Source organism: Leptinotarsa decemlineata, unplaced genomic scaffold, assembly GCF_025532065.1.
Source record: "Leptinotarsa decemlineata unplaced genomic scaffold, Ldec_3_MD MMD2_tig00000251_RagTag_RagTag, whole genome shotgun sequence".
Taxonomy (NCBI): domain Eukaryota; kingdom Metazoa; phylum Arthropoda; class Insecta; order Coleoptera; family Chrysomelidae; genus Leptinotarsa; species Leptinotarsa decemlineata.
Window position 1 is genome coordinate 7,589,373 of NW_027412547.1, and position 21,106 is coordinate 7,610,478.

Here is a 21,106-nt window from a genome sequence, read left to right on the forward strand (position 1 = left end):
AATGAAAGTAGTGGGAGTGGACTTAAGGCTAGTTCATGTTGGAACGAACATCGCATAAAAAGTGCGATTTAAAATAGCGTCGTGTTTATCGTAAAATAGTTGAAAAAATTGAACTTTTTTGCTATTTCCGCAAAATATTATACGTCAACATACAATGAGGTTATATTGCTTTGATTCTCGTTTTTTAAGCCCATACATCGAAATTGAATCCAAAATGGACGAATGTGTCAGGTTGTTCAAATTATATCAATTTTACCGTAAAAATCTTATTGAGAAAACCCCGTCTTTATAGTGGAAAATATTTTCAAAAATAGAATAAAATACGGAGAATATCACAATCTTGTGGCTGAAATAAATGAGAATTAGTGATCCAGAGAAATATTTCATCTATTTTAGGCTCACTCTCTCATTATTCAATAAACTATTGAATTTGGTTGGCCCCTCATTAAAAAAAACTCATTTTGCAAAAGAACCCCTCGCCCCTGCAGGCAGTAACGTTAAGATAAGTGGTTTGAAGACACCCTTCTATTAAACAAAACTTGAGAAAATTGTTAGTCCTATATTCTGATATGATGGGGTCTAGTCTTAAAAGTCGTAATTCGTATGAGTCGTATGTCATCAGTCAGGTTCATGTAATAAAATTTAAAATTCAACAATGAAATCCCTAGATATTGCCCGCTTCAACATGAACAGGGTATTTTGACAATTGAGGCAAATTTGCGGAACCGCAAAAATATTATCGCAATCGTTCTAATATGAACTCGCCTTTACTGGTTGATTTTTACGGCCATGTATGAATACATATTTTTAAATTCACAAAATATATGAACTATGGTCGCACATTAGAGCATTCTTGAGAGAGAGAGATAGATAGATATAATTCTCAAGTCTCTTTCTGTTTTGACAAGCGACGAGCTGTACTGTGCTATATGATGCCTGGTGCCATTCAAATATCAAATTTCCATTCTAACCTAACACTTAATTTCTACAAAAAAAGATGTAGGTATTAACTACAGTCAAAGAATAATGTTTTACAGCTTACAGCTATCCTACATTTGCTCTAGATACAGAACAGACACAGGTTACATTGTTACATACAATGTGGGGGTTGTATGCAATCTGTGACATGGTCCTAATGATATGCTACAGAATAATGGAAAATAATGGTATTTTTGAAATTATGTGAATGTGACCTAGGCTCAACATAAAACAAAAGAAATGAAAACACATTTTTGAAAAGAGTTTAGATTTACATCAACTACAATCTAGAAGGTAAGAATTTTTTGATGTGTTCATACTTCAGTCATGGCTTCTCAACAGCTTTCCCAAAAATTTCAACTAAGAAGAAAATCACTTGTTTCACCAGGTGCAAAAGGAAAGCCAATTTTGGTAACAACTAAGCGTAAGACACTGCCCAATGTAAGTATTTTTCATGATGGAATCGATGTTACACCGAAAAGACTCAATCCGGAAATTTTCACTGGCGGAAGGGAACGACAAATAAGTGTGTATGACATTAGTGTGGACAGAACTGAACGATCAGATGGAAAGACTTCTAGAAACACATCACTGAATTTATTTAAATCTCAATCTACAGTTCGGTTCAAACAAGAACTTGAACAACATTACACCACCAATTCAACTCAATATAAAGGAAGTATAACTTATGGAGCCAACTACTTTGACGTATTCCTTCTAGAAAACATAGAGGATGATCAGTCTTTAGTTTCTTCAGATGCAACTGGTTTGAGTGAAGAAGAAATTATAACCGACATGAAGAAGCTACCGACACACATCAGTCTGATTTTGAGAGAAACAAATACATTCTTTCTATTGGATTTGCCTAGTTGTACCTCTCTTAAAGATACAGAAGAAGGTTAGTTTTATTCCTGTATCGTTTAGTTTTGGTGGTAAATTTTATCAGGATCATAAATGTAACCTTTTTATCATGCAGTCAATATTTTTGGTCATAGGAAAATTTGTCGGCAAATTCCAGTAGACTCAAAAATCCTAAATCCTTGACTGTCATTACTGAAGTTTTTGACACCCATATATATTGTTTATAGAACAAAATGTTGAAAAAAATTACCTTCACCTCCGAGTTTTTCAGAACTTCTAAGGAGGTGGAAATGGAGTGAAAATTAAATGTAAGGTGATATAATTCATTCAAATTCATTCTTTCGACTTTTGAATTATTTTAATTAATTCTTATTTATATCTTAAGTGGATGCCAGTTTGTTTGATTTTGTATTTATACTTCTTTAATTCTTGCTCAATTATCTTCTGGACATTTTAACTTGCTAGTGTCTGACGAGAATATTCCAAATTTCAAGACTTCTTGGTATTGAGAATCAAAATGATATGTAGAATTAAATTTGTTCAAATGCCAAGCACCAGGTTGAGGACTGCCAAAAGCGAGGCTTATGTTAAAAATAATATTGACATGCAAATTAGGGGAATCCTTAAAAAAGTACTCACCCTCAGAACCTTCTTGAAAGCAAAAGAAGAAGGGTGTTATATAAACGCTCCTAATGACAATTTTCTTTAAGTAAAAGTTTGGTGTATGAATCAGTCATTATAAGCAAACGCTTAAGCAAAACAATATCAAAACTTTTGATCTTGAGATAATTATATCACAGAATAAACAAAAAACTATGTCCATGCTATAGTCATAACATCCAAAAAAAGTGATTAGTTTTGGGGTGCAAGAAGAAAAGAAACCTTTGAAGTTACCAATGATTTCTAAAGGCTTTTTACCAAGTTTAGTAAACAAAATGAAAGTGATTTTATCCACTCCAATCACTAAACATGACCTTAAAAAGATGAAAAATCTAAAATATTTCAATACAAATAGTTAAGGTTACGTCTCCTAAAAGTCTTCTGAAAAATGTATATACAATGAATGCTATCCTCTGTCTTCTCAACGAACTGAAATCTTCACTTCTTTCTCGGTTTTTAAAACAGATGTCTTCGATATAAATGAAAAATACAGAGGGATAAGTATCCTCTTGTGTATTTCTACACTTTTTGAACTAAACATTATAAACCAATTATTGTCCTTTTTCACTACAAATAAACTTCTCTCATAAAATCAGCATGGCTTTATGAAAGGTGAAAGTACAAAAACAGCTTTCTATGAAATCAAATAAAGTAAGTAAAAAAAAGTTTCCATGTTAAACTGTTTTATTAAAAAAAATGTTTCTATTCTATAGTTACAAGATATTTATAGAAAAGACCCTTCAATTATTTGTGATTTTCAATTTTACCAAATATTTTTGGCTTTTTACTTCTCCATCTTTATACAAAAAAATGTGAGAACATTCGAAAGAAAGGAAGAAAGCAACTGCCATAATTAATTGATGATGAAGAAATGGAAATTGACTACTGTATGTGGCAGAGTTAGAGTTGGTTTATTTCAAAGTACAAAATTTTTTGTTTCAAAGTAAAAAAGTTATTAACAATTCCAAAATTAGCAAAATAACAATTCGTTTCATTCCTACTTACCTTACTAGGGCCGAAGGGATGCCAACATCTTACCCTCCCATCGAATTGTTCTTTACTAAGAGGTACCTTCCTCTAGGACCTAAACTTTTCAACAAGCTCAACATGAACGTGAAAAGCTCTCCTAATATCTCAATTTTCAAATCATAATCGAAAACTTATCGACAGAAATTGCTATACCATTTATTGAATTATTTAATATTATTTATTGTTATTATTTGAGAATATTTTTGTAGTACTTGGCAAATGTGACCTTTAGCAAGCATGTCCCCCCGGTCAAGTAAAAAAAACTCAAATAATAAAGAAGAAAATGGGGGTACACAAAATATTTTACTTCCGAGTAATTTTTGAATATATATGTTATTATACTTGATGGGGTATTTATAGGAGATCTAGTGGAGGAAGATAATGAACAGTATCAGTTCCTTACAGAAGGTAAAGGGAGAAATCGAAAAGTACTTAATGCAGAAGTTCAAACAGTACCGATTGTAATGAAGACACGAAACACTTATTCAGAAAAGCTGAAAACAGTACCAGACTCGGCCTTTGTTTCCAACTGGGATATGTATGATACTTACCAAGAAACCCAAGAAGCCAGTTGTGAAGAAAGTGATTCGTCCCAAGATAGTGATCTTGAGCATCACAAGCTGGATGACAGTTCTTCAGTAGACAGTTATAGGATGTCAGCAGATGAAAAACAAATGCTAAAACTCATGAAAAATCCCAAATTTTTGGAGGCAGTATGTGTGATAGAGAGGTTGTTGGCTAACAATTGTTACAATGAACAACAGAAAATATTTCGAGGATTGTCAGTGCCTGATAAATTCCGAGAAAAGATTGAATATAATTACAAACTGAACCTTCTGTGGACATTCGCCAATTCTAGTACAAAAGGTAAATATTTCAGTAAGGTAATAAGCACATTGATTATATACATAAAAGTTCAATAGTGGTTATCACTCTTTTTTCTCTTTTCAAGGACAGAACACAAGCACTTCGGGCGCTCTAAGAGCGGTGCCTGTGTGAAAGTAGTGATTCACATTGTATTTGAATCGCTGGAGATTGAATCCATTTGGGAAAACATTCTCAGGGAGTTTATTCCACATAAAAGCCGTTCTCCAATTCCACTCTAGGTGGAATTGAATGTGCCAAGTCACTTGAATACCTCTCTAAAAGTATCTATAAAAGAGAGAAGTCTCCAACATTTCTTTGATGTTCCAGGCTATCAAGGTGGCAAGTGATGTTTTAGTCTCCATTCAGGCGGATGGCTCTTTTCTGGATATAATCCAGCAGCTTCATGGTATGCTTAGGGACGGAGCTCCATACATGAGAGCAATACTGTAACGAAAAATTTTTGAACACTTCAGAAACGTTGGGATAATTTTGTTAACCTGGGTATAGATCCCTCAGAGAGAATCGAAATGACCTTACTAAATCAACAAGTAACGCGGTAGATATTTGGAATAAACATATTTACTAGGGTAAGGAAGGTTGCATACCGTATGCTAATTCAAAGATTTAATTGATTTAAATATTGGAATTCAAATTTGCGCATGTCCCGACTAACAGAACGGTAAAGAGATTTAGAACGAAGGAGTCGAGAAGATTAGCTGGTACAAAATTTTTCGTTGGTTTATCAAAAGAAGCGAAATCACATTCCTGTACCTGTTGATATGTAAAGGAATTTTGGAGGCTGTTCTGGGAAAAAGATCTGTCAGGCCTCCATACCTTATCATATCAATAACGTCGTTTTTACATAGAAATTGGTAACACGGAGATTACTATTAATCACAATAATTCATTGGTGCAGTTGGATAGGAAATGATGAATGAATAATTTTCACCTTGGACTTCAATCAGTTGGATCCTAAGGTCAGACCGAATCTATTTTTTATTTCATATGGAAATTGTGCAAGGACGTAGGAGAAATTTCCTCGTGTACCGTTAGAATTCCAGCATATATCCCTTCCTGGATTATTTAACCTTCCCTCCCTGATTTTGCAAAAGGCGAGCTCTGGATTAGAAAAGATAATCCTAACAAATATTTAGTTCCCACATATACGTACTATTATTGTGACCCTTGGGGTCGTTCGAAAGAAAATAAGTGTTAATTTTGAAGTGTAAGCCAAGGGTAACGTTACTCCGGGTACCGATATTTTTTATATATTAATTATTAATATACAATTTAATATTTATTGTGACAATAAACCCGCCTTCTCCGAAAGTCCGTGAAAGTGTTTTTTTTTTATATTTCCCAGTTTAGAGAAAACAAGCTGGGTGGCGCCCATTAAAACAAAAAAAGAAACTAAAAGAATTCTGAATTAGAGAACGGATTTTTCATGACATTTTCCTAGACTTACTCACGACCCAGTCACCAGACGAGAGCAACCGGAGCATAAGTATCCCAAGAATTCGAAAATAACGGGATAATACTCCAAAGAAGGTCTGATCTGAGCTTTATGAAGCATCAAAAGTGGCTGAGGTGTGTACATTTATCTGGTTCGGTAAAATTTCTAAGCTTTTGAGAAGCAGCCTTTGCCAAAACATATTGGTGTCCATTTTAACCCCCTACAAACTTATCGAAGTGGAATTGTCTGACCTAACATTATCATATCCGGTTCGAAGATATTTATCTTTTTGGAGAAAACCGATGCCTGGGTTTTCGTGAAATTGAATTGAACCTGATTACTTTCACCCCAATTCGAAATCACGTCTAGATCTCCATTAAGATATACAACCTCCTGCTGCCAGTGAAGATGTGCAACTGCAGCCGATGTCCTTGAATCTAAATTGAATGACAAGTGTGCTGTCGTCAGCAAAGCAATATATTGGATTCTTGGTTTTTTCAGTAAGTCGTTGATATACAATAAAAAGGTGGTTGGAGACAATGTGGATCCCTGGGGAACACTATTGTTGATGATAAAAGTATTCCAGAGATATCCTTCGACGGCCACTTGCTGGAATCAAATCAAAATATACTTTATTGTCCGAAGATTTGCATCTTATTGACAGAGTCCAAGAAATACAATTTTGATATAAAAAAAGTACTAAAAAAGTATAAATGTAAATATAAAAAAGTTCCAAAAATGAATAAATGTAAATATAAAAAAAAGTTCTAAAAATCTGTAGATAAAATACCACCATGTATAAAGTGATGGTACAATAGTAGTAAAAATATTAGTAATATATTATTAAAAGGATTCGCTAAAATACTCTTCCAAACTATAATAGGGTCTATCCACAAGGAGGTTCTTCACCGCCTTTTTGAAATGAACGTTGCTTAAATTTGCAGATCTCATTTCTAATGGTAAATGATTGAACAATTTACCACCATTGTAGTATATGGAATCCTTGATTAAATTCGAAGTTGGGATGGGAAGTCTAAAGGTATAATTGCTATTGCGAGTAGCATAAGGAGTAGAAGCAAAGTTGAAATAAGGCAAACTGTCTCTAAGATAAAAAGTGCGATGACTGTTAACATTTTATTGGCAGTGAACAAATTCCTGCACGATTCTCTGGGTTTAACTTTACAGAGACATCTTAGTGCCCTCTTCTGTAATATCAATACAGAAGAGAGGAGGGATGAGTTGCATGCTTCCCAAAAAGGTATTCCATAACGTAGTCGAGATTCAACAAGTGCATGGTAAACGGTCTTTGCGACATGGAAACCCAACTCATTTGAAACCACTCTAACTGCATAACATCCTGAGGAGATCTTACTCTTCAGTTGTTTAAGGTGTTCATCAAATTTCAGCCTATTATCAATGAATACACCGAGAAACTTTGTGTTTAATTTATTTTGTAATACCTTAGCGTCTATTGAAATGTCATCAAGCGAACATTTGAATGATATATTCGTTTTGGATGCATTTAGAGAGAGTAAATTTGCATCGCACCAGCTCTTCACCTTCTTCAAGTTGGATGATATTATTTTAATTAGCTCCATTGAGTTTTTTCTTTCCACAATATTGAAGTATCATCCGCGAATAGAGTGAATCTACCAGATATGTTAATCATAGATATGTCATTCATATATAACAGAAACAGAATAGGGCCTAACACAGAACCCTGTGGTACACCAGATTCAATGGCCCTGTTCTCCGAGAGTTCCGTTGTCCTCACCATTTGACTCCGACCTGAAAGGTACGATTCGAACCAAGTGTGTTACACCTCTACATCCATATTTATGAAGTTTTTTTAATAACATTTTTTATGATTAACGCAATCAAACGCCTTTGAAATATCGCAAAAAATTGCGGCGGCTACTTCACCAGCATTCAATTCAGACTAAATTTCATATAAACGTTCTTTCAGGAAGCTGGAGAGCCATACAAAAAAATGATCCGACAAGCCATAGCATTGAAGTTTGGTCAGCAAACCCTCGTGCTACACACGGTCAAAGACCTTAAAATTATTAAGTGCAACAGCTCTTGACTCTCCATGTTTCTCGATTGCGTTACTGCAAATATCGGCGAGAAATGATTATATATTATAAAATGTCAAGAGTAAACTTATATTATTATTATTACAAGGTTGTCAGTTGATCTTTGTTTCCGAAAGGCATCTTCAAGATATTGAAGCCTTCCAAATCGTTAAGGATTTGATGGTTTACGGCTTTCTTGTGATTTTTGATATCACTGATAGCAAAGCGACTGGTCTATAGTTGTTTGGAAGATTTTTCTTGCCCTTTTTGGAAAAAGGCTGAACGCGAGCAAAGTTCAAACAAAAAGGGCAAACTCCTTTCTTGTAAGATAGGTTGAAAAGTCTGCAAAATACTAGTGTGAATTCATTGGCGCACTCTTTGAATACGATGACCAGTACTCCATCAAGGCCAGACTCCTTGTTGATATTGAGCCGTTTCAAAATTCGCATCGCTAGACTTTGTCGAAAAGTAATTTCCGGCATTGTGGATTCTAATGTGGGAATTGTCGGTGGTGCCTTTCCTAGAAAATAGACTGGAGTGGGACGCAAATTCTTCAGAATTGTTCAGCTAGTAGATTTGTTTTTTCTATAGCCAACTACTAAACGTATATTATGCTCTATCATATTTCTTGCAATATAATATTATGGGGTGATACTCATACTGCCCGTAAAATATTCATTATCAAAAAAAGAAAAATCAGACTGATTTTCAGTCTCAATGTGGAGCATTCTTATAGGAACTTTTTTCGAGAAAACAAGATTCTTACATTCCCAAGTGTTTATGCAAACCACACACAACACATATAGAGCACGTGCCCAACACACACATGTTGGAAAATAATAAACTGGTCGGAGTAATGAGGAACAAGGTGATAATCCAGACAGTTTTTGTTATTCTTTGATGCTCTATCAGTGATGCGAAAATGGAATCCCTCCAATAAGATGTTTTGGAATCACTAAGAGGTGTTCCAATCCTTCAGGAAATAGATTTACTCAATCAAACGAAAATGTTTAGCACTTCTTACTATTTCTGAAGGTATCGTAGCTTCTGAATGTCCTCCCTCATTTGATTGCCAGATCGTCTACTTGCAATGGAAAGGTCAGTATTGTGACGCCTGAAAATCCTATCGTATAGCAAAATGCCAGTCGCGGTTTTGTAGACTTTCAAGTGAAAATCTTTCATTTAAGTGTTTTTTTAATACATTACGTATATTGGGTTATCATCAATCTCATCTAGTTAAGGATTTCTCAAAAGACTTGCATTTGACTTGCCCCCTTTGTGCATAATCTGATAATTAGATTCTGCAAGTTTCGTGAATCATTGGGCTAGCTTTCCAGTGGGACCCTTATGGGATCTTATCTAACAAAGTGCATGATGTTCTGTCCAGATTCTCACAGGTCTTTCATAAATTAAATGTCATAGGTAACTTAGGACCCACAAAATGGCCAATTCTTCCAATTGCTGTGGTGTAATTTTTCTAGCATTTCTGCAAACTGACCCCGATGTATGCAACAAGGTGCTACAGCTTATTTTCACCCTCATGGTGGGGGCTTTGGAGAGTCTAATAGGCAAAAATTGTATTCCAAGCTCCTGAATCCTTGTACTGTGAAAGCTGTATATTGTATAGCCTTTTCTATGTTTACTTGCCAATGATCACTAAACATGTCTAGAGTAGAAAAATAATTTGCACCTACTGAATATGTTAATTTGGCATCTATGTTTGAGATTGGGTATCTTTATTTTTTTCATCACCTCGATAATATAGGCAAAATCATATTGATCCATTCTTTATTTTACTAGAACAACTGGTCTTGCCAATGGGAAATGGCACGGTTTTATTGTATTATAATTTAGGAATTCGTCAATTTGTTCCTTGATTATCATTCGTTCTTTCTTTGATATTTTAAAAAGTATATGCTTTGATTCACCCACATCAATCACATGTATTGAATAAGCTTGTAAAAGCTCTGACGTACTTTTATATCTCAGGTCTATGTGTGAATTCGATTGATTGGAATCCGGCAAACAGAGATGTTTTAGCAGTTGGATATGGAAAATTTTACTATACCGATAAATTAACTGGTTTGGTGTTGATATGGAATATTAAGAACCCCGTTCAACCAGAACGTCGATACACATTCGACGTACCTGTTACCTCCCTGCAATTTTCCAAATCTAATCCAGTTTTACTGGGTGTTGGTTTCGACAATGGGTCTGTGAAAGTTTTGAATGTCTCGAGCAGAGACAAAGAGATAGTCGGTGAAAATATGGCGACATTTGAACCGGTATGGAATATTTCTTGGCAAGTTGGACGTAATGAGAAAAAAGATGAAGAACTTGTTGAAGCTACTTTTGATGATGGTAGGATTTGTGTGTTCTCAGTGCAGCCAAAGCTAGAGGTATATAAAATCAGTCATGGCTAGTAGTGGTAGAACAATCTAAAAAACTGCTTTGCGGTAATTAAGGAATTAAAATGTGTGACATATATATTTTGTGGAAATTCATCTTCAATTAAATGATATAGATATAAAATACTTTGTCTAATTTCCACTTACTTAATGTATTGATATTAATACGACCAAGGTTTCGGTTTTTACACCGAAATACTTGAGAATGGTGTAAAAACCGAAACCTTGATCGTATTAATATCAATACTTTAAGTAAGTGGAAGTATTTTATTTCTATATCTATATCATTTAATTGAATTAAAATGTCCCAAAACGTTCTTTGTATGACACAAATTCAGTTTGACAAGCACACCTAGCTTTTCAGATCATAACTTAAGGTAAAGATGAAAGAATTTTCAATCTCCAAAAAATCTGCAATCTAATTACAATTTTTTTTCAAATATCTATGTTTTAAGCTGAAATTTTGTATATTTACGGTGCAGAAAAACTCAAAGTCATCTCCACAATTTAATATCACCCTCAGATGTTAGAATGGTAAAACCATCAATCAGTACATGTTTCGAAGCTATATAGGTTCATCATAAGCTATTTTTTTAAATTATGGAAAAGAAAATTTTTATAATTGAGAAAAGAAAATTATCACATGTTGCCAATGAATAATTGGTCACAATGACATATGTTAATTACAATGAAAATTTTTATATTTAGTAATATGAAGGAAGTTTATGTAGTGTCTAATTTTTTATTTGCAATGTAGGAGTATTCCTATTCTCTATCATCATTATATTGGGGTATCATCATTGTATTAGTTCATTTGCTTAGAGATCTTTCAGTTGGCAAGAGTGGAACTGTACCAAACATTGAACACCTGATTCGGTTTGTGGCGGAGCAGGCACAGAGTATGTGCTCTGCTATTTCATTATCTTCAGTCAATCAATCAAAAGATTTTTTTGTTAAATCACATTCTCATTGACAAAGGAAAATGTAAAATATAAAAATGTATTGAAATAAATGTAATGAAAGGAAGGAAATCATTAAAATAAATAAAAATGTTTGGATTCGACTATTTTCCAAAGTTGTCAAATGTGAACAATACAAAATTCTCATTGTATAAAAAAAGGGCTAACTGATCCTAGATACATGGCCTAGGAGTAATGATTATGACTTTTTGTAATGAATAAGACTACTTCTAGTATACAGATAACTATTATTGGAACCAATAAGTGTTTTGAAATTGTATATAAAATAGTTTGGCGACTAGTCAGGTATCTGCCATAAAGTCAGGTTGTGAAAAAGGTATTTGTCTGTTGAAAGTTACAGAAAATACCATTTGTTGGTTCGATAGAGCATTTTAATGCCAATGGAGACGATTTTGAATTGTACAAGGAGCGTATGAAACAGCTTTTCAAATTAAACAACACAGAAGCTAAGAAAAGGGCCCCTATTCATAACGTTAATATACTATGTCGAAAGCTTTGGTTGATGTGTTGAAAATTTCACTCCTCAAGTATCAATAACTGCTGAAAGGTACAAGTTCAATGATCGAAAATAAAAACCAGATGAGTCAATATCTGAATATAGGTATCTGTAAACCGTGTCAGCATCTTGTGAGAACGGTAGCTTTCTAGACCAAGAAGTCGTTTTGTGTGTGGTCACAGATATGAACCAGTTGTGCAAAAATTATTGACAAAGGACCATTCATTGAAGTTTGAGCAAGCTTGTGAAAAGGCATTGGAATTATGAGATGTCAACCGCTCATTTTGAATATGTGATTCCACAAAATACAAATGTACTTCAAATGAAGTCGCAATCAGTTCTATAAATAAGGGAAGTCAATCAAGATTCGCTTAGTCTTCAAAGCAGTCAAAGTATCGGTAAAACTCTCAAAGTCGTTCACCAAAATTGAATTTAGAAGCAAGCACAAATTGTTTTTTTTTGTGCGGAAGACGACACAATCCAGATACTGAAAACTGTCATGAGCAGAAATCTATAGGGAAACAAGGTTTCAAAAGTAAGAACGTTTTCTCCTCACATGAAGTATCAGAACCAAATATTTCTTTACTCCTACTGCTCCTACACCTGAATCTTCTCTTAAAAATTATAGGGTCAGAGTTTTCTTTCCTAAGTATTCAAAGACATCTCCATCTATGGTGCATAGAGCTCAAAGAGTTAGTTAGGCTCCTTACAGGTTGGACTTGAAATTATTGCTGTGATCTTGAACAAAAGCTATGTAATAAATACTGCAGTGTGAACGTACTTAATATAAGTCTGAGGGCTGACATAGTTAGTCCCTAAAGAGGTAGAGAGAATGGTGGTTGTTGACTGTATGGTTAAAACAACTTCTAGTAAATAGATAATTAAGAAGTGTTTTGAATGTCAGTTTTCCATCAAGTATAATACCAAGATCTCTCACTTCCTAAATGTGGTTCAAAGGCAGAGAGTTTATACAATATTTAAAGGTAACAATTAAAACAAATTACACTTTTATAAAAAATTAAATCCAAACTATTTATTCTACACCAATTAGTTAATTGGTTTAAATCAGATTTGAAGTGTCATACAATCTTCATAGGATTCAATCTGATGATATAACTAGAATTCATCTGCAAAAAGTATCCTTTTGTATCAGCGATGTGGGTAACTAGGTCATTGTTAAAAAAATTTAATAGTAAAGGTCCGCAGTGACTGTCTTGGGAAACATTGGATAGAAAATTTATGGTTTTTTTCTATATAATTGCTGATCCTTACCCACTGAATTCTACCCAATAAGAAGTTCTTTATCCAAGATGAAATACTGCCCACCAATGCGAGAGCTAGTTTATCAAGTAAGATTCTATGATAACTCCTATCAAATGCCATTGAGAAATCGCTGTAAATTGAATGAACTTGACACTCAAAAGCATCCAATGTATCCTTCTGATAGTTCAATAGATTGGTCACTGTAGGCTTTTAGAGAATCCATGTTGGTTGATTAGTTCGAACATGGTTTGAACTAAGGTTGCTTTGTAATGAGACAATCAAATATTTTTGGGATCACCAAAGGAATACTAAGACGACTATATAATTCTTGATTCATGGATAGGTTAGAATCAGCTATTTTTCCAAAATTCAACGGTTGCTAGTGATAAGTTGAAAAGGTCCAGTACACACATTTTTTGAAAAAGAATGAAGGTACACCATCAGGACTAGAAATGAAACTACTTTTCATTGTCCACAATTTATTGAAAATATTGGATATCCAAATTGGCAATAAGTGAGATCGAGAACAAGTTATCAAATACCTTTCTCAACAACAAATTAAGTGTTCACATCAACATACTTTTTATAACATTTCTATCGAAAAAGTGGGTGAAATGCGTGATTTAGATGTTATATTTGACGGCAAACTTATATTTTACCACCGTATTTGAGATACAATTTCTCTTTTGTACAAAATATTGTGGTTCATTATGTGCTTATCTGAATAAATTTCAGTTGAAACAACAGAAATAGGCTTTGAGAGAATGGAACTCGTTTTATGAGGTGTATTGGTATTGAATGATTGTGAAAGACTTCTATACAAAATGGATCTGTATATAAATTCAATTTTCATAGTTGGAGAGGATGTTGAGACGGAGAAGTTTTTCAGACGATTCTTTTTCAAAACCCTGTTTATGATTCAATACTTATTTTTTTTGTTGGAACATATTTGGTTGTTTTGCAACAAAAAAATCCACGCTCTTACACTCAACCTATAATTTCTCTATAAGATCGTTTAAATTTAACCATATGACTTTCGGCAACTCAGCGCCTCTGTTTTCTTTTATTTTGGGGACTGGAGGTGTCTTGAAAATTCGAAAAATCGCTAGGTACTACTGATAAGATTGAAAATCTGGAAATTTCCTCTATGTTACCTTCTATTCTATTATTGAAAACCCCACCGATTTTTGGTGCGAGCTCGTTAGCTTTATAGAAACCGAGATTTCCATTCGTCATTAAACGCTTGATTTTTTTTGATGTCTTACTCAGTGAATTGTGTTTATCTTTAGCACAAAACTTACATTTTTTGTACATGCATTGTCTAGGACACTATCAGTCATAATTATGACTCATCTTTGTTGCTTCCTCATGTTAAATTCTGAATAAGAGAAACAATGTCTACAATGGGGAATGCTCCTCAATTTGGGTTATTACAGCAATTGCAAGTTTGAACAAAATAAAGTTGAGTTTTTTCAAATTCACTTCGAAAAAGTATTCAAATTGATGTTGCAAATGTTGGGTTTTAATTTTTAAAGGGATTTGTTTCTAATTCACATATTGGCAACAGCGCCTATGTCAAGTTGAAATAATTTATACGTACCTAGATATTCTACTTTGAAAAAGGAAAATTATCTTTATATATTAACAATTAAGGCAAAATATAAATTATAGTTCAATACCACCTCCACAAGCCACATAAACAATAGTTGTTTTGTTATTTATTTATATAGAGGAAGTTAGGTTAGGTGTAGAAATTGTCATATGTTACAGAATGACTCGGAACATAAGTAAACAGAACAGCACCCCTCTGAAATATGTCATCTTTGTTTGTCTCATACAGGTAACAGATTCATTGTCCTTTATTAGCTATAACCGATGTTGCCAAATGGTGCAATAGAAACGAATCAAGTATTTAAATAATTTTTTAAAGAAAAAGGTTGAAATGATTAGTTTAAAATGCGTTGTTTTAGAGTTCTTTTTCGAAAACTACTTTATTTTCGTCAGGAGGAACATTCCCCATTATGTTGATACACCACTATTAAAAAGTGAGGAACTTGGCAAAATCTTCTACAGTTTTTTTCTTTGATTTTTACTTCAGAGACTATTTCATTAGCTTTTTATTATATTATGATAGACTAGCGTGCCGCCCCGGCTCCACACGATAGCAAGTTGATACTAAATATACATATAAACGCGTGCAATGGCTATTTATAGCCACCGGCCCCCCGGCCGGTACAGCCGCAACCGATATGTCCCTGCATTTTAAATCTGTAATATCTTCGAAAATATTCGTTTAAATCATGCTGTAAATGGCCATATTGATTTATATTAAATGCACAATTTATTACGGTACTTAATTGGATAAGAATTAATGCTGTATTTCTCGAAAATAAAAAATGGTTATTGTGGGTTTTCTAAGAGATAGACATATATCATCGCGGACTTTTTGGTAGTCCTTTTTGAGATGTACAATATTGTAGTACATTTTTTATCAATATTGTAGGGTTCAGCCAGCGTTTGCAATGTAAGCGCAATAATGTATTTATTTATGACATCACATTAGAAACCTCTGAAATTATCAGTGTTTCTCTACTATATTATGCATGTTATATACATATAAACCTTCCTCTTGAATCACTCTATTGAAAAAACCCGTATCAAAATCTGTTGCGTAGTTTCAAAGATCTAAGCATACATTGAAACAGACAGCGGGAAGCGACTTTGTTTTATATTATGTAGTGATGTTGCATTTCTAGTTTCTTTTTATTTGATCACTGGGATAAAGTGGTAAACTAATACTTGTACTCAACACTTACGTTTCTTTTGTTTGATTTAGTTCTGATGATTTCAGGATATTCTTTCAGAAAACATTTTGTTTTCATATAATATATTATTTTCATTGTTTAAAAAAATAATGACATCAATTGGAAAGCTTCAACGTAAATATAATATCTAACAATTCAAATTCAACACCAATAATCATTTTTGCTTAAGCTTTCCTCTCAGATCACCTTAAAGATTTTCCTGTAGTGCTTTGCAGTTCCATAATTGGGTTGCATAAATGGTCCAACTAGTATAATCAAGTTTACTATTCAGAATAAATCATGAATAGTTTTCTAGGTAGAATACTTTTAAATAATTTGCAAATTTTACGATAAATAATTTTCTGGAAAACAGTGTTTCTTTTTATTTCAGACAATTCAGATAATGAGAGTAGCAAAAGCTGATGGAAAACTAAAAGGCTACGAGAGGTTGAAAAAATGTTCAAGTTCTGCCATTCCTGTTTCCCGATATGCCGCCGCGATGTTTGCAGTACCTCATCCCACTAGTAGGAGCATTTATTTTGTCGGAACTGATGAAGGAACCATCCATAAATGTTCTTTGAATTATCTCAATCGACATCTGGATATGTTTCTTGCTCACGACGGTCCTGTGCACCAAATGAAGTTTTCACCTTTCTGCAAAAAAATTTTTGCCACCTGTGGTGATGATTGGCATACAAGAATATGGGGAGAAGGTAATTCATTCATTCATTCTGTTCAACAGAAGCATAAATGCAAATTATTACAAAATATTCTAAATTTGATTGATATCTGCAAATTTTGAAGCTTATCAAAAAAAGTACCAAATTCCCAATTTCAGACATACCATAAAGCTTTTAATGAAAACATAGCGCTATTTTTCTATGCTTAAACACAAATAAAACTCAGGAAATAACTCTCGCAAATAGATCTTGGCAGCAAATTAAATTGGAATGGGCATATGACATCGTTATGTAAAAAGCTCTCAAGGTGTCTATATGCATTGATAGGACTAAGGATAAGCACATAGTGGGACGGCAAGCAGAGCGGAGAGGAAAGCGATGATCGAGAGTTGCGGTAATAAGAGGGTCGCATTCACATGTTTAATCTTCCTCTTGAAGATGATCACTTGGTGATCGAAACACGAAAAATGACGATTTGGTGTTGGGAAAGAACTCCAGTAATATTCATTACTACACCAAAGGTTCCAAACAGTATTGGAATAAAATATAAAAATACCTACTTGTTGATTTCATTTCATCGGCCACTGCATCCCATAGTTTATCCAAAATGAATCTATTGTGATGCTGAGCATCTCTTTGATCCAGAATCAGAATATGCTTTATTGTCGAAAAAATACAATTCTTGTTGACAAAGTCAGTTGTCGTACATGGATGTATGTTAAAATATAGTTAAAATTACACTTAAACACAGGATCTGATCAAATTAGAGTAAATAATGGTACATATATATATATATATATATATATATATATATATATATATATATATATATATATATATATATATATATATATATACACCCATCCATACATACATATTCACATAATTGAGCCTCAGCAATGACAGATATGGATAATGAGTTCATTCAGATAATTTGGCTATAAAAAATTCATCCAAGCTATAGAAGGGATGATCAAAGAGTAAAACCTTCACACTACCTCTGAATCTATTATAATTCTTGATTTCCCTAATTCTTGCTGGAAGGTAGTTGTATATTTTCAAGCCGTTATATATAAAAGAGTCCTTTACGAGGCGACTTTTGGGTATAGGCAACATAAGAGTCGAGTTTTGGGAAGATCGAGTATTGTAAGACGATGACGCTCCTTTACATAGATCACGGTGCTTATGAATCAAACAAGATGTTTCCAATATAAAAATAGAGATCACAGTGAGGATTTGGTGATTTTTAAAGTATTCTTTGCACGATTTGCGACTCTTAATCTTGAAGGGGGCTCTAATAGCTCTTTTTTGTACAACTAGGATCATCTGTAATAAATTTTTATTGCATGCACCCCAAAAGGCAATTGCATAACCTATATGCGATTCAATTAATGCATGGTAGGCAGATTTTGCTGCTGCAAATCCTACCTCATTATTGATGACTCTAATGGCATAGCACCCAGAGGATAGTTTTTTAGACAGTTTTTTAACATGTTCATCGAATCTCAGGTTACTGTCAATATGAAGACCCAAGAATTTTGTGCAGGGGGAATTGTCAATATTTGTTGAATCAAGAATTATTGTGTCCAATTCACATTTGACGGTTAACAAGTTAGTTTTGGAGATGTTGAGTACAAGGAGATTATTGTCAAACCACGTTCTTATTGTTTCGAGATCACGTTGTATGACATTGTGTAAAGATGTTTCATCACTACTGTGCCAAAGTATAGTGGTATCATCTGCAAATAACGTGAACCTCCCAGATATATTCAAATGGGAGATATCGTTGACATATAACAAAAATAGAATAGGTCCCAGTACCGAACCCTGAGGCACAACACATCTAGTAGCTCCAATACGTGAATAGTGGTCAGTTTTTACCAACTGGCTACGATTCTCCAGGTAAGATCTAAACCACTGCAGGCTAATTCCTCTGAAACCATAATAATCAAGTTTGTCTAACAGAATTTGGTGATTTACGCAATCAAAGGCCTTGATTAGGTCGCAAAATACTGCCGCGGTTGATTGCCCTTCATTAATTCGTTTGTAGACTTTGGTCATTAGCGCCAATATGGCATCATTCGTATTCTTGCGTTTTTGAAATCCGAATTGATCCTCGCTTAGTATGTTGTTTCGGCATAAAAACCTTAGCAACCTTTCCTGCACCAATTTCTCGATTATTTTGGCCAGGGTGGGAATTAGAGTTATAGGCCTAAAGTTCGATGGGTCGCTACTGTTCCCACCTTTATGAATTGGGACCACAATGGAAATTTTTAAAAACTCTGGGAAGAGGCCCAGATTGAAGGAAGGATCCCATAAAGGAGTTTTAATGAAAACAACTTATAAGTGCTTCGGTGTCCATTATTGAGAACGTTATTTTATAAACGCGGAAAGCGAAGAAAGCAAACTTGCTTGAACGCGCCACTCTCCTCTATTATAACCTCACTGCTTTCTGGCTCTAGCTCGCACCACTATGTTGTACTCGATTGGATATAAATGTTTGTTTTTGCCGCTTTCCTCTCTGTTCTCCTCGCCGCTGTGCTCGCCAACTCACTATGTGTTCAGCCTAAGGAGTGTAGTTTCGAATGATGTGCTGAGAATTGCATATTTTGGTATGGCTCACTGCCACTTAAACTATGGATTACTGATATGGGATGCTTCCTCGCATGCAAGTGAAGTATTCATTCTCCAAAAAAGATGAGAGATTTAGAAAAAGTTGATTTCAAAATCCATGCTAAACCAATCTTCATAAAATGAGTCATACTTGCATTACCTTTCATTTATATTCTAGAAGCAATATTGTTTGTACATAAAAATGAAAATAAATATAATTGTGGCTCCAGGATTCACAGGATGCACAATCAAAACACATCCAAACAAACGGAGTTTCTTATAAAAAATATAACACATTGCCTAGTGAGCGTAAATACCTTCATATAAAAGAACAAGTTCAAAATAAGAAATTCACTTGTCACCCAAGCTTTCTAGAAGATTGATGAGGTATTCATATGTCAGTGGTCCTAATATGTATGTGTATGTTTCTATATACATGTATATATATATATATATATATATATATATATATATATATATATATATATATATATATATATATTTATGTATATGTATATATGACTCACTTCATCTTTCCATAACTTGCAGATATTCAAAAATTGTGAACAAATTTTCATGTCCTATCTTTCCAAAATTATAATTGTGAATGAAATACCAAAACTTTTCATTTTTATACAATGCAAAACTCATTTGTGTTATTTAATTTTTTCAGGTATTTCAGAACCTATTCTCGAGTTCTTTGTATCAATGCAAAGCGTACAAGGACTGGATTGGAGTCCAACTCATTCGACAAATCTAGTAACAATCCGAGGACAGTTCATCGAAATATGGGATATTCAACGGAAAGTTTACAGTCCTCAGTCGATAACTGTCTCGCCAACAGGGTCACGAAATAGTGTGGTGCAGTTTACTACAAGCGGAACTTGCCTGATCGTGGGAGATGTGGATGGAAATGTTCATGTTTTTTCATTGGAAGATATGCCGTTCCCTCCCTTTTTTCAAGATAATCTCTTGTTTGAATCTTTATCCCGAGCATTAATAACGAATCCAACATTATCTGAAAAAGTGAAAAAACTTCAAAGGCTAGGTTCTGTGGAAGATCCAGAATAGTCATCATTGCAGGGATTGCTTTATTGATTATTTTCAATTAAACTTGAAAAAACTTCATTACGGGTACATTGTAATAATTTTTGAAGTGAATAGCTACTTCATAATTTTATACATTTTACATGGATATTTATGTTTATTGTTTGTTTGGTAGTCTGTGAAATAAATTTGCTATTAAATATATGTCATATTTTTTATTTTCTGTTATGTTGAAGTAGGAGTTGCATCAAAATTTGATAAAGCAGCTTTGGAAAAGTTTTTAATACGTCTGCCTCCTAAAACAATAATTTGAATAACTAGTTGACAGAACTTCATTTCAACTTTCCCAAGGAACTCTTTATGATAGGGAAATTCAAACTCAGTAATGTCTATAAAATATACATGGATCAAAGATGAATTGTCAAATGTGTAAATACTATTCATTAATTAAATATTTTTTCAAAAGAACTTTGAATATCAAAACAAATTTTATATTTTTAAACTTGACTGGCAGCTTATTATGAATTATTACACTATTACGCGAGATGCAACGTTTCCCAATTTCCGCTTATGGTATGTTTGGATGTGATCCCTGAAATAGTCTTGTGATATAATTATGAATGAAACGATTTTCAGTGAATTTCAAACTTTTGTATTTTTCGTTTATAATAAGTAATGGGTTGTAATGGTAGTGTCGTCTGCAAATAGCTCAATTGAACCTTTTAAATTCAACAATAAAATAGAACTGATATAAATAAAAAATAATAAAGTTCCCAGTATTGATCCCTGTGGAACCCTATATATATATATATATTTGAATGATGCAACTAATTTTCCTTCATTTTCAGTATTTTAATAATGTTTTTGAATAGAACCTTTATGATGACAGCAC

The 21,106-nt window shown here is 33.6% G+C and overlaps 1 protein-coding gene across 2 annotated transcripts; it reads left to right on the forward strand.

The window, feature by feature from the left end:
• The first annotated feature begins 1,278 nt into the window (after positions 1-1,278).
• Positions 1,279-20,418, forward strand: LOC111513451 (dynein axonemal intermediate chain 4). Of its 2 annotated transcripts, none has more exons than XM_074173622.1 (5): positions 1,279-1,876; positions 3,889-4,395; positions 9,913-10,322; positions 16,248-16,587; positions 19,841-20,418. In XM_074173622.1, the coding sequence occupies exons 1-5, from the start codon at positions 1,306-1,308 to the stop codon at positions 20,236-20,238; spliced, it is 2,226 nt and encodes a 741-aa protein (XP_074029723.1). In that variant the 5' UTR covers positions 1,279-1,305; the 3' UTR covers positions 20,239-20,418. The 2 variants fall into 2 exon arrangements, with proteins under 2 accessions (XP_074029723.1, XP_023025428.1); XM_023169660.2 differs by having other exon boundaries at positions 16,266-16,587.
• Positions 20,419-21,106: the final 688 nt, after the last annotated feature.